Genomic DNA, 23,327 nt, shown 5'->3' on the forward strand with positions numbered 1-23,327 from the left:
ACTGTAAAAACCCATCTTCCCAACATTAGTGAATTCCAATCGGCAGTAAAACAGATCGAAATAGGGACAAAGACAGGTGCAGAGGAAGATGGAGACAGTGGGAGATTGAAAAGGGTGTAAAAGGGGAGGTATCGGGAAACACGAGATACAGGAATCAAAGGGACGTGCCTAATGAGATGCACGGCTGAGACAATAAACCGGCACGGCAGAAGCGGGGCCATCTGCCTTACAGTATCATCCCCCTCATCGTAAAAGATACTTACAAAGAACATGTGTCTTCCACAAATATCTTGAAAGTCCCAGGGTAACGAAGCGGACAGTGTCCGTTCGCTGGCTACTTGAGGGCAAGAGACAAAATGGATGCCGTATCTAAGATGGAACCCGTGGGTACAGATGAAAAACCCACATATCAAACGAACGGTTTAAGTTAGCACAGCGAAACTGCGCATACTTACTAAACTCGTCATTTGCGGTTCTTAAATACCAGACTCGACCATATTCGTGCGAGTCGAAAACATCACTTACAATTGTCACGGAACCTCAGAACTGCAGGTTGTTATCAGCAGTTGTGTCGTTGGTGCAAGATGGGGGGCTAGGTGAATCTAGACTGATAAGATTGGGTGAGTCATGTACTGAATTGTTTATAGTTGCGGTAACTACTATCTGTTCTGTCCTGGAAGGTACATTCTCTATCGCTCTAGCCATCTCTATAATTTCTGTGGCGCTATTACTTTTTAGATTTTGTTTTCTTTTACTTATCGCGCCCTCCCTTCTCCCTCTTGCTTGTCTTACTTCGTCCGGTGTAATTTGAGGAGGGAGCTCTGGTGTCCTTTCCAGATCTATAGTTATCTGGTCGGCTGATAATTGGGAGTCTGATAGCTGGTATACTGATAAATCCACGTTGTTTGGTAGGCTGAGCCTGCCCTCACAAAGGGTTCCTTCCTCAGGATTACTACCTGTTAGGGGGGATCTTACATTCGCTAAGTAACCCATCGAGGATCTCTTAGCATGTTCTAAGTCTAGGGACACCCTGCCTTCCATCAAGGTGATACTCTGATCGATGAATAAATTAGCTTTAGTGATGAAATCGTCCATAGGTCCTAATAATTTACCCCCGCTCCCTTTTGCCTTACTTTTACTTCCTCTAGTTAATACCATGGTTCTTTGTACACCGTTACCATACGTGGAGGCTGATAGTCGGTTTAGAAAAAAGGGGTTGGGACTAGCTTCTTTGGAGAGTTAGAGGCGTGGCCTCAATATGAGAACAGTACTTACAGTACTCAGGTGTATTTCTCGATGTTGTTATGTATGGGGAATAGCCCGGTCCGGTCTCTCTCGTCCTCGAACGGCCTCAAACGGCCCGCTCTTTGCCCGGTCTTCGCCCGCACTTCCGTCCGCGCGCGTCCCGCGTTCGCGTCAGGAGGCTGGGCTAAGTAGGAGGAGGGGGCGGGAAGAGGCACCAGGTGCGCGCGATGACCTGGCGCAAGCACCTCTGGTCCTCGCAGTCCCGCTCCCGGTAGGCGTTGTCTCTCCAAGCAGTGAGACCCAGCAGAGAGTGTCTCTCCTAGCAGTGAGACCCAACGGAAAATAAAATCAAATAAAAAAAACACAGAATGGTGTGATTTTCAAGAAATGGAAATGTAATTTTACCTTGGAGTACTTGAGTTATTTTATGTTCTGAAGGTTGTGACCATTCTCTTTCTGTAAACGAATGTCATAGCAGGTCATTAATTGGACCGCTGGAGAGTTAAATGGAAAATATAATGCACCAATTTCAATGTTATAGGTAATTCTAATAGGTACTGCACATAACTAATAACTCGATTTCCCACTTTTGCGATTTTCCTAGGTGGAGATGGGAATGTTCAAGGACTTTATGGTTACCTTCAACAAGAGTTACGGAAGTCACAATGGTAAGGCTTTGATGGATAGGAGACTTTGTATGGATGTTGACAGTAAGGAACATGTAAGTTATCCAAAGAATAGTTCACATTTGCATTGAGTTTGCTTATAGTTTCCACCCACAACACCTACAATGCTTCCATTTGGAAACAATTATATCTGGACAGCAGAAGAATGTCAAATGGAACATATATTGTTTCCAGACCTCAGATAACTACCGGCTTTTAAAATTCATGTCAAACAAGTTACATAATTTCAAGATATATAACCTAAAGACAAAGGTATGTTGTGTTACCACTGTAGACATCACTTGTTTTGTGTCTGTGGGAGTATTGTGCCCAAATCAAGATTACTCAACAAGAGTGGTGCCCAGTAATAAAAGCCTCTTATGCTGATGTATTGTGATGTTTTCTGGAAGGCTCCCTTGGCGTATTTTATGTAGTTCTGGTGGTAATATTTGCAGTACTGTTTCCCTACAGCACTGCCCTATTAGCAATACGGTGTTCCGTTTTTTTGGAGCTTTTTGTGTCCGTACCTGGATGCCTTCTCTCCATAAGGGTGCAGGCTTAATGGAGACTGTCGATAGACAAGTGGTAAAAAAAAGTCTGGTATAAGCTACAGTGGACGATTTAGAATTCGTCAGAGATGGTACTCCATCACAACAATGACAGATTACCCTCTCCACCAAACTCTTGGATAGCCTGTCTGATTTAGAGGTCGGACTGCCAGGTTTACGCTGTGTAAAATTTACTCCATTGACATGAATCTTCCTCAGCCAGTCTGGGGGAGTTGGGGAACATGAGGTAAGTCACCCTACTCTCCGCCCTATTTAGACTATTTAGAGTGGGCAGTCGGATGGCATTTTAGGGCAGACAGTTAGATGGCTTTTTGTTATTGTCTGATAGCAAAAGAATGTATCCAGGCATCAACAGAGTAGACAACTGGCACAAATAAAACATATCACACAAAACACAAGTAAAGAAAAAATTTACTAACTAATAATCATGATATTATAAAATTTAATGACAATGATAAGAATTGATAGGCATATTCAATCAAATACACAAATTGATAAAAGGATAATAAAAAGAGAATGCAATGTTCAATTGTCGTGTTCTCTACAAATTAAAAAGGAGAAGTGAATTATGATGATTTCCCCAGCTGATTGGCAAAGTTGATGAATATCTGCCAACGCGTTTCGACACAGCCAGTGTGTCTTCATCAGGACAAAATCAGCATATTCTACAATTTAAAAAAACAGGATTATAAGATATCTACTTGTGTTTTAACAAATACAATTTCATTTCTTTTTTTTTTACAAACTGCCAGACATGTCTTACAACAAGGACAAAATATACCACAATTATAGAGACACATAAAAGCATAGAAGCATAGTAAGGACTTAACAATCAAAATTATAAACAACTCTTTAGTGTCTCTCCCATTACTATGGCCAAGCATCCTCTAACTCATTTTTTAAAAAAGGACTCATAATAAGGCCTCATAGTTATAGACACGCCTCAAGGATATACTGGTACCATTGAAGGTGATACAAAAAACATAACATACAATGATGAAGTCTATAGTGAAACCCAAAGACTAATTAGACAAAGAGATCATTGGTGCTAATTTTCTACCTAATATAAGATGTCCTAAGTGCTAAATAAAAAGGGGGCAAAAATGGGTTTAATCTTTGTTGTTATTTTTCTACAGAAAAGCTCCTATTAATAAAAGTACCAGCAAAACTCCTTGACATACTCGATCAGTCTACTGAATCTGTATGTATGAAACGTACCGGAATTAGATTGTTATGTTCCTTCAAACATTCATATCTCAAGATTCATAGAGTAAAAATGCTGGTACAGCATATAGTAGACTGTACTGCTGTTGCTTCGCTATCTGCAAAGAAATTTATGGAGTTGTTAGGTATCAGTAACACCTAAATTTCCTACACTATCCATTAAAACACTCTAAGGTATTACCTCTTAGTATGTCATGTCGTGGAGTATAGCGTTTCTATTTACTTCTGTCATGGTAAAAGAATATATCTTGCTTTAGACCGTATTCAAGTGCACCTCTGAGGAAGGATAGAAGAAAACAGAGGGGGTGATACTCTTTAGTATTTAATCGTTGTATACATGTATCTACATGAGAGCTCCATACTGTAGAGCATTATGCCCTTACCTCAATTAGTCAGAGAAAAGTTATGCACTGCAACATTCAGGGTGTAGCAGGGTCTGGTAGCCAGAAAATGTTTTTCTGCAAACAATGGCAAAAAAACACACAGAAAATGAGAAAGAGTGGATATTACCACAACAATATTTCTCAGAACGTAAACTGGTTTAGAATGCCAATTCGAGTGGGCAATATACTTCATTACACACCTATAAGGTTAACCAATCTTGCTTACTTGAAATACGCTGTTCAAAATACTTGAAGAGCGTCCAAATTACTCCGAGAAAATCCTAAGTGCTCGTAAAGCGTCTATGATTACGGCGCGCAAGATGTATAATTTCACGGCATTCGATTCCCGTGGTCGAAACCTTTAAATACAAACAAAGATACAGCTCACATTACCGGGGCTATATTTCTCATGCTCTTCATGTGTATAACCTAATGCTGAAAGGAGACATATATTAGAGCGTGCGCCGCATCGGGATCTATCAAAATCTTTTACTTTTAAAGCTATACCTTCGTTTCCCTAATATAATTATAATGTTATTTTAAATGCGGGAGTCCGACACCCATAATCTTAGATCGCAGAGCACATACCTTGTTATTGTCTGTCACTGCTTGTTATATCTTGGCAGTGAGGCGGAGTGAAAAAGGAAAAATTACCCCAACACCAATGGAGAAAACTCCCAAGGTATAGAGGTCATTATTTTACCGCTTTGGGAGTCTGTTTTTGAAAAATAAAAAACTAAGGCAAAGCTCATAATGTTTGATGGAGCAGTTGTCAAACTTTTCCTGCAATCACAGGAACCGCCATGAAGGCGATTCCTGCCAATGTGTAGATATATCCGCGGGGCTGGCGGACAGCTCTAAATTTGATGGGCAAAGAAAAGGGAGGATGTAAAGTACTCCACAACCCTGTCTGCTTTTGCTCGGTCCACCAAACCCTAATACAATCCCACAGTCCTTCATAAAGATACTCAAATATCTAACTGGGGAAGAACACAGTGTAGTGATTATGCTGATAGTCAGGTATTTTCTTCTTAGACTAGGTTGGGAAATAAACACATTTGACCTGTCTTTAAACTCGTATCCTTGTTGGTTTTAGATGACAATAACATTTTTCTATTGCTATTTTTAGTCTTCGGATTATCACTTAAGATGCATTTTAGCATTCTTTTTGTATTAAAACTGCTTTGAATATGAGGTGCTTTGAACCTGTGGGAATAATTTCCTTATTGTTTACGTGCTTATCACAGGATTAGCATTCACAATTCTACCATTACATCAGATTGTAATTTACTAGAAGCAAAATAGAACTTTCCATGTTTATAGCTGTTGCATATTGGTTCGAGTCGATTAGAAGCGGAAAAGCTACTACCATTCAATACACAGACGCTTCAACCCATCGAATAATTATACACTGTCTTTGGTCTAAATAGAGGGGTGTATGACGCACTGGGGCAAAAGTCATGTAAATCCCAGGTGGATATAGGGCCGTCTCCTTCTTGGGGCTGCCAGGATTGCAGGTACGGGACAATGTGTCTGTTCCTAAATTTAACTAGCACTAGATCACCGGGGATGTCTTTTGGGAGAGAACCTAACCAGCACACCCTTCTGACACTCACTACTCTACCATTAAGGTCTGTTGGCAGGGGTCTATTTTTTGTTAGCCAAAACATAACCTTGTTTAGTAGATCTTCTTGTCTTTCGACTTTACCATGAGTGAGTGCTGGTACTCCCGAAAGGACATACACGAATGGGGCGGCCTCCGCTGGTAGGTGTATATAAGGTGCCTTATTACGCTCTGCTCTAGGAGCAGTACACTGTGCTAATACTGGTTTAGAAGGGATCATGAGAGCAATTGGAGCTGATGTATAAAGGGCTAGTGGCCAAATTTGGACATTAATGCTTTGTGCAGTTAACGTAGATGCTTCGGAGGCAGCAGGTGGCTGAGAGCGGTTAGATGGTACAAAGTTTTTGATGGATGGCAAGTTAGCCTTGATCGTTTCTTCTAGGCCCGTCAGCCTATCCCCTAGAGTGTTTAATTTTTCCACCAACGGCGATATAATAGATTTGACCAGTAGTTCAATCTGGGACAGTAAGGCCAACTGGGAGGGAGATATTGGATGGTCTAGTTCCTCTGCAGCCTCTGGGGTTAAGGGGGAATTAGTGGTGGACAATGAAAGGCTTACGCACAGTTTTTGTAGCTTTGGGTGAATCCCATTGTGTTTACCCCCCCCCCCGTGCTTCCTTTTAACGGATGAGACCTGGGGGAGTGCTATGCTTTGGGTTAAAAAAAAATTAGGTAATGGCGGAGGTTCCAGCGGGCAGTCGTTAGGGGATAATGCACCGATAGTATTTGCAGGACAGGTAGAGCACTATTTTGTTCGATTGTCGGTTCCACTGGAACATACCTAGTTTTACACAGAATATTTAATTCCTCTACCAGTGAGAGGCTTTGCGCAATACCGGGTGTTAATGGAGGAGAGTCTTGGCTGAGTATGCTATCTACGGACTGGCGAGAATCGTGTTCATCTGTTTCTCTGGCAATGGGCAGTATTGTCCCATTTAGGTGATGGACTTGTGTCCCATGGCACGAACCCCTCTGAGGGATGGCTTTTCTATTAACCCCCTTAGGCGTCATGATGTGGCTTGGTTAAGGCTGAGATGGATATGGGTAATACCAAGCAGCAACACGGTCAGGAAATATTAGTGTACGAAAGTTAGAGTCCACTAAAAAAATCAATTCGAATATTAGTTAAACCACAAAGTATGGGGTCCGGGTCTCCTAACATCCTCTTGTGGGAAAGCCAAGGGGGGTGGTCCGTCCCGTCCTCCTCAGGCCTTGGAGGGCCACAGAGGGCCCGGGCTTCGCCCGGCACCACCCGCGCGCATCCCGCGACGCAGGGGCTCTGGTTGGACTTAAGAGCACCTCCGGGGGCGGGACAGGGCGTGCGCGACTTCCGGTCGCGTGGGGCGCTGGGAAATGTAGTCAGGCGGCAGGAAATCAGGAAGGCTGGTGGTCCCCGCTGAAGCAGCACGGGAAAGCTGCGGCGCTCCTAGCACCCTCCGGGACACCCAGGTCAGTTCAGTGTGCCCCCCCCCCAGTTTCTGTCATCGGCACAGAGTGCTACATCCTCTTCCCACTGAACACCATCCTGCCCCACTGAGAGAAACTCACACTCCCTTCAGCTACAACCCAATTGTGCCCCGCTATAAACACCTAGAAGCAACTCAATTCAAACTATGCACTAGAGAAGAGTAATTTGATGCCTGAAAAAAGTAAAATCATTCTGGCAAAATTAAACACTCATAGGGAACGCAACTTAAAGCTTTTACACTCATTATTCAGAGAACTAAGGATACGAAAAGAAAAGTAGCGTTTGACTGGCAAACTCTGTAAGGTGGCGCTATTGTGTTTGGGTGTGAATAAAACCAACATGCCACTTTGCGACTACTCTGTCTTGTTTTATTTAGTTATGTATTTATTGTTCGTATTTTAAAACCATTTTTCTCTCCTCCTGAGGCCGCATTTTGGAATAGAAAATGTCAGAAAAAGACTTTTGTAAGACAAGTGTGCTCTTATTTTTGGATCCATTTCACTGGGAAACGAATGACAGAAAGGAGAGGAAAGAAGAATCACGGTTTTCTGCAAGTGAGGAGGAGCGTGACAAAGAGAGGAAGGAAGAGTAAGAAAGGGGGGGCAGCAGAATTGGACACTGTCTTTGTCATGTCCGGGCAGAAGGAAGAGACAATAATGGTTATGGGCTATGCAGTCTGGTCACAAACTCTGCAAATACTCTGTTTCTGAGTCTCACTTACTCCCTCTCCCCTGTGTGTGTCTGACTGAGCCCTGCCTTCCAGTGCAGTGCAGCCCGGGCTGAAAATACAAGGATCAAGGGCCCGATGTAGGTAAAATAGATTTACCGATTTTTAATTACCGAATCATACCGATTCGGTAATTAAAAATCGGTAAATCTAAGGGGTTGAGATGTAGGAACATCCAGATGTTCCTGCTACCGAATCGGTAAAAATCTGTATTTACCGATTCGGTAAATACCGACCGATAATGGCCCATTCATTCCTATGGGCTTTGAAGCCCATAGGAATGAATGGGGCATTACCGGTCGGTATTTACCGAATCGGTAAATACAGATTTTGACAAGGGTGCAGGGGGTGTCACTTTGACACCCTCTAGCACCCCCAAAAAAGATTCGGGGGCCATGTGGCAGGCATACCTGCCCTAAGGGCAGGTCTGCCTGTCATATGGCACAGGTGTGCATGCACACATGTGCATGCACACCTGAATCGGTATTTTACCATCATATATATTTGATGGTAAAATACAGAATCGGTAAGGGTTGTGGGACTCAGAAGAGTCCCACCTACATATCAAAAATACCGAATAGGTATAAATACCGATTCGGTATTTTACAGATTCGGTAAATTTACAGATTCGGTAAATTTACCGAATCTGTAAAATTCTGGGCCCTACATACCAAATCTGATTTTCCGGTCGGTAACGGCCGAAAATACCGATTTTCGGCCGTTACCGACCGACCTACATCTGGCCCTCGGTTTCTTCTCTCCGCTGCCCACTCCTCCCTGTCCACCCCAGGCGTGTCTGCGAGAGAGTGAGATCGCAGCCCGAGCCAAGGGAAGGGAGGAGGGCTGAGAGAGTGATTTACCTCGCGGAGATGGGGCGCTGAGAACAATACAGGCCTCCTGGCACTGGCAGCCGCAGATCATCCCGGAGCTCAGGGCACCGCGCCTCCTGCCACGACCCCCCCTCCCCCCCCCATTGTGCAGGCACTTACTGAGCGCGAAAACAATGAACAGGAGTAGCAGGCATTATTGTGAGGGTGAGACGGAGGGAGGGGGGGCTGCACACAACACAATCCGACGAGCTGAACGGGACAAACAACAGCAGCGCCTGAGTGAATTATTTAGAAGTGTCCCCTGTGATTACACTCGAATCTAAGTGCCTCGGGCTCAGCTTCATGCGCTACCTATTGCTACATAGATAAGGGGGTGGTGCTGCATATATTACTGGGCTTGCGTTGTTTCAGCTAGCCAATCAGTGTTGATTCTGTAGACTCTCAAATTTCCAGCAACACTGAAGCTGGTGTTTTGTTCCTGACGGCAGCCACAGCCCTAGAATCAGCAAGAGGACGTGGCGAGGCAACTCTGCTGGAGCACAGCAGCGCGGCAAAATCAAAATGTGCTAGTATTTTCCCTTTTTTACATATTAATACAGACAAAGGAAAACTTGTTTTCTGTCTGTATTTATATGTAAAAATCATTTAAACGGAAAACCGGGAGCCCTATACATAATTTAGTATCATATACCAACACACACAAAACACAGGGAGGCGAGAGGTACTACCTTTCCCTTCGTCCTCCCTTGTGTAACATTGAAACACACCAAAGAAAAGATGGGGTAAAGAGTGACCCATTGTCTCACTGGGAGCTGCTCAGCATTCTGCAGTGGGGAATCCCTTTGTTGTCGTGTTCTCTGCAGTGGGCGTCAGGCAGCACATCAGACTCTGGACACAGGTTGGTTACACAACGTTTTCTTTATTACACTTTCTTGGAACTGGTTACATGCACGTCCTGTCTTGGTGCCCGTCCTGGTCAAACTGCCGTCCTTCCTGTCCCTAACCGGATGTGGTGTCCGGTGACCTGGTCACCTCCCTCATGACCCACAGGGTCCTAGTGTCCTCCTGTTCTACCGGTCTGCCTGTCGGGTCACGACATTTGTGTTAAAATACTGCCCTCACACACTAGATAGTGTAATGCTTCCTCATAGGACACGCATCAACACCCTGACGCAGACCAACATCCAGAATGGAGCAAAAAGACACATTTTTGTGTTATTATCAAAACGTATGAAGGAACTAGAAGTAATCCCTCTGTCATCTCATCCATCATTAATAGAATAACACAAAAAATACATTAGGGGGCCCGGATACTAAGGATCCAGGAATACCCCCCCCTCCCCCCCCCCCCTCCCCCCCCAAACCATTTTTAATCCTGCAGGGTAAGTTCGAAATAAAATTAAGTGGACGATCCCAGAGGTATTTTTAGATTTTTTCTGTGTTGAGAGGCTCCTGTACCTAGGTGGGATAGAAATGGATTGATTCTAGTTACTCAACCATGCCACCTCAGTTTGGATCGAGCCATATACAAATCAAGAGTCATTCCATCATCAATATAAGGCAACAAACCTTCCTGGTTGATGGAATAACATGCACTGCTTGAATAACAAGCATTTGCAAAGCAATCGGTCTCGCATTTACGAGAGTTTGAGCTATTGGCATTGTAAATGACAATGCCTTTTTATTTATGTGTTGTTTTTAAAAACAGATAAATTAAAGGCATTGTCATTTACAATCAGTAGAGGCTGTTACTAGCCATCGGTATTGGGGCGGGGCCGGGGTAATAAAAAAGAGAGAGAAATGAAAAAACAAAGAAAAAAATAAAACATGCATTACCGGCGGCTGCATCTCCTCCATCCTTCTTGCAGACGCAGGAACTACCGAGGCTACCAGACTCCTCTAGCCAATCACGACGCTGCTGATAGCAGCGTGGTGATTGGTCTGAGCACCATGGCTTGGCGCTCATATGGAGAATGGGAGGCTGGGTATGTTCCTCACCAGGCTTTGTATTACAGCCTGGTGGGGAACATACACAGTGCGCAAGACTGTTTGGCTGGCCCAAGACAGCCGGCCAAGCAGTTATGCAAACTTGAGGAGTGCCACCACTCCTACCCTGCTGTGTGGGCAGCTTAGCCCTGCCCCGCCCTGCACTTGGAGATCGCTAGGGAAAAATAAAATGATAATAACCTGCCGCAGACAAGGCGGTATAAAGGCGGGACTAATAAGCCTATTTACGTATTAGAAGGCACTATTTGGGAAGGACAATAACAAATGTGGGTGGAGAGTGGGTGGGGCTGCTATTGTATACCTTAATACAGCATGCCTCGCACACCGAGCAGTGCATGCGCGATGCTGTTAGGCTAGACCTAAAAAAGCACGTCTCACATATGACTTGGTAAAAAGGTGAATTTCATATTCTTTTAGTTTGAACATTTTCTGTAAAGATCACTTAGGAAGATGCTGTAGTAAATTATTTTCAACTTTTGCTTAAACATATCTGACCTGTGCCTCTCAAATTAAGTTCTTCCCAGTAAATGTTCATTCTACAGATTCTGTTTTTATCTGCAGTTTTGTAGAACACAAATTGGCCTGAAGGTAGTGCCGGGATTTACTTGAGTACCATTTCCATTACACAAGAACACATTAATTTTAATTGACACAGGAGATTATGTGATGTGCCCAGGATGTTGTGCTGACGCAAAGACTTGAAGCTGGTTTCCCAGTTTCTAAAGTCGGCGGCTCTGGCCATAATACCACATCCAGAACCCTGATTAGAGAAAACAAAAACTACTCTAATTAAGCAGCCTTTAATTCTGGCACAAACACATTGTTCCATATACAAACTCATTGCCTATAATTGTTCTGATAATCGTCAGTTTACAAAGTGCTACTATTGAGAGGAAAATGCAGGATGAAATAGAAACTCTCTTTGAATTAAACATTTGACCAATAGGTTTAGTTGGTATTACATAACTGTGTTATACCGAGTTAACTGTTTTTAGGAATTGATAGGTTGTTCTATAGATTGCGCGTTTCCAGATTAATTTTCTGCGTTGACGAGTTAACTGTGCAGATTTGAGGAGGCGTACATTTAGAATTTAAACTACTGCCTACACTTTAGTCTTATCTTTTTTAAACTCTGGATACTAAATTATATATATATACTTAATTTGGTACACCGCATTAACTCTTAGTGAGCTTCATCAGCAATGGACTCAAATACAAATATTTGTGGCAGTTTCAAACACATTGTAGTCGTAAGTTAGGCCAACTGCAAAATATTTTTTATATTCATTAGCCAGTCCTATAGTTTCTTGATGTTTATTCTCACTGGTCAACACAGTTTCCTACAATAGCTAGCCCCGGCCAGTATACAGGTGTATACAAACAACAAGCAATCACCGCCTGCTGCATGGGCTGTTGCCAGACGCGTCATTCAGGAACACGACTGCTTTCTACTCTCCCCTCGTGCACAATGCCATCACAGGTGAGGGGCATGAGGGGGTAAAAATGCAGTTGAATCATGTCACCTGATGAATTACTGTGTTGCTTTAAAATAAAACCACACAGTAATTGGTCCTGTCCTTTCGTCCTGCCCCCCGCTGCCTTGAATGTTCGGACCTGTGGGGACAGGCTAGCCTGTCCAGATCCAATCCAGGCTTTGCTCCCATGCTTTTTAATAATTAAAGCAGCATGAGAGCATAGCAAGGATTTGGCCGTGCAGGTGAACCCAGCACTCTACCAGAGACTGGTAGGGGTGTGGTGTGTTCCCCCTGCCTGGCTTTGTTTGCCCTAAATTGGCAGGGTATGCCCGGACGTGGATCCCTTGCTCACTTTACCACTAGATTTAAGCTAACCTGGCTGATGAAGGGTGTTACCCAGAAACCGGTCCCAGGATGCTTGTTTCCGGTTCAGGGAAGACATGGTTTGGCAGTTCGGACTGGACTGTTCCTATGAGGCACAGGGTCAAGATTGATTTGCATATAGCTGGGTCTGAACTGGGGTGGAGAAGGGAGCTAAAGAATGATGATGGATTCAACCCAGATCTGTGACTGGGGTGAGTGTAAAGTTTCAGTGCTCCGCCCGTCATCTCCCTGTGTTTGCTTTGGCTCCTTAACAGAGCGATACAAAAGGGGATGATGGATGGAGCGTTTGAGCAACTCAAACACTCACCCCCAGTCAACTGATCTGGGTTTAATCCATCACCATTCTTTAGCTCACTCAGCCACCCCAGTTCAGACATGGCCATATGCAAATCAGTCTGACCCTGTGCCTCATGGGAACAGTCCAGCCCGAACTGCCAAGCCATGTCTTCCCTGGACTGGAAACAAGCATCCTGGGACCGGTTTCGGATTCATACTCCTCATCAGGTGATGGATTAAACCCAGATCTGTTGACTGGGTGTGAGTGTTTGATTGGTTCAGATGTTCCGTCCATCACCACCCCCTTTTGTACCACTTGGCTCCTTAACAGAGCATGGGTTCTTTGCCTGAAGTGCGCAGGTCAAATTGGTTGCGATCTGAGAGCTGTCCAACCCATCATGCGCATTAATCAGCTGATGCTGCCTGTCAGCATTGCCAGGCACCTGGATTGGCCATTCCTCCCTGAAGGATGCACCATATTAAGTTTGGAGCGAGAGGCTCACACCATTAAAACAAATTATGCATGGCACGGGCCTGACACTAGGGGGCAAGGGGCAATGCTCCAGCACCCTAGGGAAGGAACCGTCCCGTCATAGCACATTAGAATTGAGTCAAAGCAGTCAGCCCTGATTCCTATGTCAGGAGAGGTTCCCCTAAGCACTACTGTACCCATTTTGTATGCAATTTGAATATTGAGTCTTCAAGACTTATTGAGCCGTGAAGACATTTATGTGTACCAGTAATTTTATTACCCAGATCCCACCCATGTAGGAAATCCTACTTATTAAACAGGCCATGATAAGTATCGGTGTTGGATGGCTCCATACTTAATCCAGCAATGAAAGAGTTTTCTTTGTAAATGTAAAAAAATTGAAGGTCTGCTCCCCCTATTAGAGGAAATACTGGAAAATCGACACCGAAGAGGATGATAGTTTTATAAGCAATATTTAGGACGTGATAGTTATATCAGATGATATTCTGACATACTGCTCACCTCTTTTGAGTGCTATAGCCTTTTGCGGAAAAAAAGACACTTATAATTGTGGTATAGGCAATGATCATGTTATGTTATGCTATGTTGCGTGGTTTTTGTATGGTGTAACATTCACCAGTCCTTTGGCCTTCCTGGCGCTGAGGGGTGACTTTGTGCTAAGATTGTTGTCTGTTGATTGTGAAAAGGTAAGGGGGCCTTCAAGGGATATATTTCAGGAGAACAATCAATTATACAATGTCAATTATGGAGAAATTAATTCACCAAATGTGTAAATCATGTAATCAAAATATAAACACATTAAAACATATAAACATATAAACAACAAAACACAGAGGTGTATATAAAAAGAATTTTATCAAAAAGTTCATTAAATCAGCAATAAATCAAAAGAAGCAGGTGAGGAAATGCTGGTATAAATGACGTGATAGTACAATAATCAATACCACAGCAAAACCTAATAAGAACATCTATCTCAAAAAACAACGTGAATCAAACACTGTAGAGATAGACCTTCACCTTATCTCTACAGTGTTTGATTCACGTTGTTTTTTGAGATAGATGTTCTTATTAGGTTTTGCTGTGGTATTGATTATTGTACTATCACGTCATTTATACCAGCATTTCCTCACCTGCTTCTTTTGATTTATTGCTGATTTAATGAACTTTTTGATAAAATTCTTTTTATATACACCTCTGTGTTTTGTTGTTTATATGTTTATATGTTTTAATGTGTTTATATTTTGATTACATGATTTACACATTTGGTGAATTAATTTCTCCATAATTGACATTGTATAATTGATTGTTCTCCTGAAATATATCCCTTGAAGGCCCCCTTACCTTTTCATTTAATTACCCAAGCCCTCAAGGGTGTAACTGGGTTGCTCACCTCTTTGAATCACCGTCTGTTGATTGTGGCATGCCCTAAGGCAGGAGTTCTGATTAGGAGACCATCTACTGACCTGAATGAGTGTGCCGGGTAGACTTTGTATTTACTCCAGTATTGGAGCTTTCATAGATTCACATGCCTGAATCATTCCCCGTCGTCGAGACGGGAGTCTCTGGTATATAAAAAAGCAATGCTTAGTTGGATAGCAAACTGAAAAGAGACCAAGGCCCATTTCCCTTTTGCAACCCATAACCTTTGTTATGTAAAAGAGACCAAACTTGTCCCTGAACCAATCAGAGCCCCTCACCCTCTAGAACACTCCTGAGAGAACGTTTTGCCCCTCAGATTTTCTACTGCACTGCTAGGGAGTCTCCTTTGAGCTCTGCTCAAACTCTACTTTTTTCAACCTCATTGAAGAACTTTGTTCTTAGAAATTCATCTGGATTTTTTACTACTCTGGACTGTCTTCAAATGCATTCTTTAGAGAATGTCTGGAAAGGCGAAGAAAGGTTTATTTAGAGCCTGTGCCACTTGTTCCAAGAAGAGGCTCTATACTGATGACCCTCATAATGACTGCATTTACTGTCCATACCCGGATCACCAGGCCAAAGACTGTAAGGTATGTTGCACTTTTTCAAGTAAGACTCTGAGAGATCGTGAAGGGAGCCTTTTGATATGGCTTCAAAAGCTAAAGGCCAGAAAGGAGGTTATTTCCAGTGATAGTGATGAGGCTTCCTCCTCAACATCTAGGAGATTTCAAAAGGAAGAAAATCTCCTCATACTCATTCCTCAGAAGAACGTCCTGAGAAGGCCCTAAAAAAGACCACTCATGGTTCTTCTGGGTGCAGTCCTTCAAAATCTTTTCAATCTGTGCAAAAGGAGAGTAAAGGACATGCTTCTGGAGAAAAAGCATCGAAAAAGACGAGTTCTGAGCCACCAAAATCACCTCCTCAGGTCAAAGAACCCTTCAGGAAGCCGTCTTTTATGCCTTTTGAGGTAAAATCTAAAACACCTGCATCGTCGAAGGGATCGTCGACGAAGAAACCATCATCGTCGACGACGAAGATTGAGGTAAAGCTAATATCAAAGACACCATCATTGCCTATAATAGTTGCCTCTCCGCCGACGACGTCATTGTCGACGGTGGTTTCGACGCCGGTTACATCAACGGCGGCATCGACGACGACTGCAACAGTGACGACGACAATGTCGACGACGGGATCGTCGTCAACGGTGACGACGACAGTGTAGTCGACGGGAACATCGACAACGGTGACTATGTCGTCGACGACAGATAAATCCCTACTCCTGGTGTCGATGGCGGCATCAACGACAGTGGTGTCGACAGCGATCTCGTCGACTGGCTCGTCGACAAGGGAAACTGCAGAAAATCTGGAAATTGTCAGGAAGAGGAGAATCACACCAGAGATCACCTCCCCAAGCAAGATTACTCCTCTAGTGCCATCACACCTACTAGAGAAGCAGGATTCAGAGGAAGAGGAGGACGACAAACCCTTTGGATCCGCCAGTAGTCCCTTACAGCTACATGTGAAATGTCAAGATGATGACTATGAGGAGGGATACGGGAAGTATCAATATCCTCCACAACAACACTATCGCCAAGGGTAAAAGGAAGAGATGGTTGCCATGCCATCGTCCATGATGATGGATCTACAGTTTATGCTGGCACCAGCTTCTCGGGAAATCACTGGCTCGCATCCACGTTCCATCCCTGCTACTCCAGTTAGAAGCAGGGAGTGACTTCAAGACGTTACACCTACAACTCCTCAAACAGTACACCACCAGGATCCTGTCACCACTGACGATGATGACCAGGAGGAAGAAAAAATAGCAGATCCCAACAAAGAATGGGATGATTACCTGATTCCATCCCCGGCATCTCCCTCACCAGTACCTGTTGATTCTCCGCCGGTGGACATCGGCGGATTCCATAATTTCATGGAAAGAGCTGCGAAGAGGTTCCAGCTTCCAATGTCTACAACACAAACGGAGTATTTCCTATATGATTTTAGGGAGCCATACTACAAGTGAGTTTGGGCTATCCCGATTGTTAGCCATGTGTGGGAAGAAGGTTTAAAAGTCATGAAGACACCGGCGACAGTTACACCTGTGCTCGCCAGATTAGAGAAGAAATATAAAGCTTCTTTAGACGCACCAGCTTGTTTACTGGGCCATCCTAAGCCAGATTCCGTGATTTCTCAAGCGGCGCAAAAGAAATCTAAGAATCCCTCTGTGCCTATATCAGCGCCTTCTGACAGAGAGGGGAAACGCTTAGACAATGCAGGAAAAAGGTTTTCAGCCATGTTTTCTCTCCTAGTTAAAGCAGCAAATGCCCTTGCCATTCTGGGCAGATACGATAGGCAGATGTGGTGCGATATAGCACCATATATGGACCTCATCCCAGAAGGTGAAAAAGATTCTTCAGGAGGGAGAAAGGGCTTCGGCTGAAATCATTGACTATGCGATGGATATTGCGACCACAGCCTTCCGGTCGCTTGAGGGAGCGGCGGTGCTATGGCGTCAGGGATGGTTAAGGGCGACTGCCTTTAGACCAGAGGTCCAAAATAATTTTCTGGTTCTCCCTTTCGATGGAGAAGATTTATTTGGGAAAAAAGTGGATGAGGCACTTCAGGGTATAAAGAAAGATACAGATACTGCGAAGGCCCTAGGTACACTTCAGTACCGCAAAGTGCCCTTTCAGGGTGCCCGAGGTAGAGGCCAATAATCCTATAGAGGGGGTTACCAACAGGCAAGATACTCCTCTTATTCCTCATCATCACAACCATACCGTCAACAATATGGTCAAAAACAATCAGGGAGCTATGCAAAGTCTGCTCCTAGAGGACGAGGAGGTCGTCAAGGAAAAGACTGGTAGAAGACAATGACAGCCTTCTGAATCCGGCTACATGTATTCCTTCCCCTCCACAAGTTCCCCTGGGTGGAAGAGTTGTTTCCCATCTGCATCATTGGCAGAAAATAAGGACGGACAGATATATACAATTCAAACATACTCTAGAATTCCTTCAATTCCCCCCTTGGACTCCACCGACAGATCAAGAGATCAAACATCTATCTCAGATGCGTTGGGAGGTTTGGACAATGCTCCTGTAAGGGAGCAATAGAACCAGTGCCAATCTCCCAAAAAGGAAAAGGGTTTTATTCCTGTTTCTGCCTAGTCCGGAAGAATGCTTTCCAATGGCGTCCTATTCTAGACCTGAGATCTCTGAATACTTATCTCAAGAAGCAGTCTTTCCGAATGGTGACCCTCCAAGACATTTTGCTGCTCTTAAACCGAGGGCATCATATTACCACTCTAGACTTACAAGATGCATATTTTCACATCCCCATTCATCCTTCTCACAGACGGTATCTTCGATTTGCAGTAGCCGGAGACCATTACCAGTTCAAAGTACTACCATTTGGCCTTAAATCAGCCTGAGAATTTTTACAAAGTGTCTGGCGCCAGTGGCAGCTTTTCTCAGAAAGCAAAGACACCAGGTATTTCCATACCTGGACGACTGGTTGGTAAAACCGCCATCAGAAACTTCAGCCCAGGTGTCAACTATGGCATGCATACAATTGTTTGCCGAACTGGGACTGACTTTGAATATAGGGAAATCACCCGTTCAACCTTCAAGGAAGATCACGTTCCTGGGAGTGATTCTGGACACCTCAGTAAACAAGGCATTTCCCTCCATAGAGAGGCAACTGGGTCTCATGTCTCTTGCCAAGAATTTCACAAGAAAAAAGTGTCTTTCAGTATGAAGGTACAAGTCGCTACTAGGGTCAATGTCCTCTTGCATGCCTCTCATTCCTTAATGCCGACTAAAAATGCGTCCATTACAGGAAGAACTAGATCGGCACTGGCACCAGGCAGAGGGATCCTCTGATGACAAGGTGAAGATCACGCCGGCTATGGTGCAAGCAGTAGCATGGTGGACCCACAAAAGGAACATTTTGGTGGGTCTTTCCTTCCTGACCAAACCGGCTCCATTAGTAATTACCACCAATGCATCTCTGGAAGGATGGGGGGCATTCCTTCAGGACCTGCAGGTCACCGGCCAGTGGAAATTGCAGGAACAACAGCTTCACATCAACTTTCTGGAACTGAAAGCGGTAGGCTTGGCATTCCTACAAGAATTCAGGGAGCGTCTGTTCTGGTAAGTAAAGCCAAGTAAACCCAAAAGATATGGAACTGGGCTGTTAAACACGGAGTATCTCTAAAGGCGGAACATCTTCCTGGAGATCAGAATGTCAAAGCGGACGCTCTCGGCAGACTGAAGTCGACCTGCCATGAGTGAGAGATCAACCTGGACATATTAAAAAGCATCTTCTTCAAATGGGGAAAACCGACAGTGGATCTGTTTGCGACAGCTCAGAACAAAAAATACTGGTTCTTCGCAAGTTGGCATCACCAATGGGGATCTTGGGGGAATGCGTTGTTGATGGCATGGTGAGGCGTCTTTGCCTATGCCTTTCCTCCGATTCCCCTCCTGCCACGCGTTCTCACAAAAATAAAGAAGGAACCATGCAAAGTAATACTGATAGCTCTGTGGTGGCCCAGGCAACACTGGTTCACAGAGTTGCTCCTACTGTTGGTGGATCATCCGATTTGTCTACAACCAAAACCATCACTTGTCAACAGCAGGGGAAAAAGCTCTTCATTCATTAGATGTTCAACGCTGTCTGAAGTTCTACTTGCAAAGAACAAGGCCTTTCCGCAAGTCTTCCCAACTGTTTGTTGCTTATAGTGCCCTCAGGAAGGGGTTTCCTTTGTCAAGGAGGGGAATTGCCCGATGGATTGCAAGTGCAATACAGTATTGTCATCAGGCGGCCAGGAAGCCGTTGAATGCACATGTTCGTGCTCATTCTACAAGAGCAGTGTCCATCTCCAGTGCTTTATTTGTGGGAGAACCTATCCAGTATATCTGCAGAGCTGCTACCTGGAAGAGTACACATACTTCACCAGTCATTACTGCCTCGATGCACCTGCAGAGAAGGATGTGGCAGTATGACAAGCAGTACTGAGGAACCTTTTCCAGTTACAGTGAGCCCTCTTTACCATCCTTCCTTCCTTTGTTGGTGCCATATGAACATTTTATTGTTGTATGTTGTATTATATGCAATTTTTGAAGTTTTTTCTCTATATATATTTATATATGAACACTGCTATTATCAAACTACGTACGTTGCCTAGTTCCAGGTGTTAGGTAACAAAAAATGTGCTATGATTTACTGCTCGCTATTCTGATTCAGGCATGGGAATTTATGAAAGCTCCAATACTGGAGTAAGAAAACAAGTTACTTACCTGTAACTAGTTCTCCAGTATTGGATGCTTTCATAGATTCACATGCGACCCACCCTCCTCCCCTGAGAGGCTCACCTTGGATTTAGCACGAAAGGTGCTAAGGCACAAGTGCACGAAAATCTGAGGGGCAAAAGGTTCTCTCAGGAGTGTTCTAGAGGATGAGGGTCTCTGATTGGTTTTGAGACAAGTTTGGCCTCTTTTACATAACCTCTTTTATGTTTGCTATCCAACTAAGCATTGCTTTTTTATATACGGGAGACTCCTGTCTCCAAGACGGGGAATGATTCAGGCATGTGAATCTATGAAAGCTTCCTATACTGGAGAACTACAGTTACAGGTAAGTAACTTGTTTTCTTCAGTTATGGTGCTGTACAGCCTGTCCTCCAAATGCTGACTGTTGTCTCCTTCTTATTGTTTTTTCCAGTGATGAGGTCTGCATGAGATCGAGTCTTGTAAACATCCTTTAACTTCCATGATTGTGTTGTTTTACTTTATATTTTCAGCTCTGTGTGCTGGGCTATATCTTTCAGTTGGTATCTGATTATTGTGGTATTCCCAGGACTTTAACATTTACTTTGGGGTGGGGGGGGGGGCATGGCCTTGACTGCCACCATGATGGCCGCACATTTGTGAGGCTCCGGCTCTGCGGTTCTCTACGTGTGGTTTGCGGAGGCCCTTACAGATTGATATGAACAAGTAGCTGGGAAGCCAGGGACCTGCAGACTGTGGAAATGGTGCCCAGCTGGGGGCAGTAGGCCCTCATTTAAAGGAGATGGGGGGAGGTAGGATTGTGGGGCCGACACAGCCTCGGAGGACCCGTGGCTACAGGGGCCATGGGAGAGCCAAAGGCAGAGATCACCCGACTTCGTTGGTTGCTGGCACCCTCCTCTCTACATCGAAGCTGCGAGAACGGACACCTCCTTCCTGGAGACACAAATACAGCCCTATAAAGATCATGAGCTGAGAGGAGAGAAACGACTGCTGCCTGCCGGGGAGATGCAGCCAGCAGTGTCTAGACCCAATGCGGGAGTGGCGGGCTGCCTAACACCTGCCGCAACCCGCTCCCTGCCGACACAGCTGGGCCCAAGAGAGACCACCATGTGGACGGAGCCGCACCTACGATATTGGGGTGCGTGCTTGGCCGCATGTCGGCACGGACCGGCCTGCGCAGCTGATTGGCGCCATTGTGCGAGGTGGGGATAAGATCGTGGCAGACCGCCACTACCAGCCAGAGCCCGCCCTGTGCTATCGGGCCCTCACAGCCCCAACGACCGCGCTGTAGCGCTGGCTGTAAATAAACCTTCTGCTGCCCCCTTGCAGTCTCAAACACACGTCCAAGTTTGCCACACACCGCATTTATCTACTGCCCACTCTCTATTACCTCTCCCACCATCTGGGGGTACAAAACACCGGACGGGATAACTACCCATCAGAAGTGCACCCCTTTTGACGTCAGAGGCAAGACCTGCGGCCTGGCGCTCCCTACCTTCCCTTGCGCAGAGAGGACAGGGGAAGAGAGGAGAATAAAAACAAAAACCCTGATACCACTCTTGCAACACTGCCTGTACCACGAGCTAGCTGCTACATTGGGACCTCAACATGGGCTGCATAGAACCCAAACAGAGGAGGCTCACTTTTGACTACGCGGGTTCTACCGGGACCCAGTGCCAGTGTACCCAGGCTGACTCTGAGGAGGCTCATAGTCGCAACACCACGGAGGCACCCACATGTGATATATCTGCAGTAATAACTGAATTAAGAGCTGGTTTCGGTGCCATGGAGGCAAGGTTTGACACCCAGGCAGGCCGCATGGACAAGATGGGTGAGTGGATGGATAAACAGGGTGCCCGTATTGATGGCACAGAGGAAAGAATCTCCAGCCTAGAGGACAACAGCACAATGCTGGATGAAATGGAGCGGATACTGAAACAGGTCGCAATCAAGAATTATGATTTGGAGGCCTGCTCCAGGCAGAACAATATCCGCATTTCTGGTACAGCAGAAACCACAAAATGGAGTGACGCTCCTTAGGGCACCTCCAAGATATCTTATAGCCTGCCTCCTCAACTATAGAGACAGAGAGATCGCACTCTGGCTGGCACGGGAAAAGGGGTCCTTGCAGTACCAGGGCTTGACTATCTCAATGTTCCCAGATTCCACCCCAACTGTACAAGAAGCTAGGAGGAAATAACACAACGTAAAAAAGGAACTCCGCAAGCAAGGGATTCGCTATTCCATGCTCTATCTGTCGCACTTGAGGGTGGAACACAAGGGGCAAGTAAAGATCCTTGATACCCCGGCTGCTGCAGAGACCTTCTGTAAATCTGTCTGTACTAGGTCCCCTGCAACCAACGGCCGTGATGGATCCGGAAGATGTGAGAGCCCTTCATCGGCCTCTCGGATGAAAAAACATGAAAAGACCTGACTCTGTGTCGGTAGGCGAGAGATGTTGAAGATATAGACATGTATGCTGGACACTGTTGCTCACAATATTGCACCCAGCTAAAGTTATCACACCCTACAACGGTGACCACACTATACTAGCATAAATAACTGTTCTTTTTTGGACTGCCGATGTCCGTGTTGTCGCCACGGCTTCATGGTGTTCACCAACACCTATTACTTGGGGTTATTTTTTCTTTTTACTAACTGTTTAAACAGGATTCACTGGACGTTCCTAAATCTGGTGTGGGTGGGGAACTGTAGAGGGTTATTTCATTGAGGGTTGAAAAGTTAACTGACTATGCACATCCCGTTTTTATACACAAAGCCCTCATTGCAACATATTGCTCAGGCGTACGGCTTGAGATACACCTTTATAAATCTGCTTCGTAGTATGAGTAAAATGATTGACCTATCAGTCATCTCATAGGACATACCTGATATTAATAACCAGCAAAAAGGGAAGCAAGTACTGTCCTATGTTAACAGACAGTCCATTAAAATTGCCTTTCTCCAGGAGACATACCTTCTCCCTTGCTCCAAGCACACATTCGCCAAGAATTGGGGCACACACCGCTATTTTCTTGTTATAGCTCATACTCCCAAGGTACCTGTATCCTAATCCACAGAACAATACCTTTCCTCTGTCATTCCCACTACTCAGACCCAGTGGCAGATATCCGCTACTGCACGTAACCCTCTGGGACTAAAGCATCCTGTTCGTAAACATAGTGCATAGCACAAGCTATTTTGACATATCATTGTTAGCTATGCACTATATGACACATGGCAAAC

The 23,327-nt window shown here is 44.8% G+C and overlaps 1 protein-coding gene across 3 annotated transcripts in view; it reads left to right on the top strand.

Annotated features, from left to right (window-relative positions):
* The window catches only part of CTSW (cathepsin W), a 1,136,802-nt gene that overhangs the window by 764,363 nt on the left and 349,112 nt on the right, over positions 1 to 23,327 (top strand). For all 3 annotated transcript variants that reach the window (XM_078660783.1, XM_078660784.1, XM_078660782.1), the window contains one exon: positions 1,850 to 1,913. In XM_078660783.1, the coding sequence (XP_078516909.1) occupies positions 1,856 to 1,913 (58 nt within the window). In that variant the 5' untranslated portion in view covers positions 1,850 to 1,855. The remainder of the gene's footprint in view (positions 1 to 1,849; positions 1,914 to 23,327) is intronic.

Source organism: Lissotriton helveticus, chromosome 9 (genome assembly GCF_964261635.1).
Source record: "Lissotriton helveticus chromosome 9, aLisHel1.1, whole genome shotgun sequence".
In the NCBI taxonomy this organism is placed as follows: domain Eukaryota; kingdom Metazoa; phylum Chordata; class Amphibia; order Caudata; family Salamandridae; genus Lissotriton; species Lissotriton helveticus.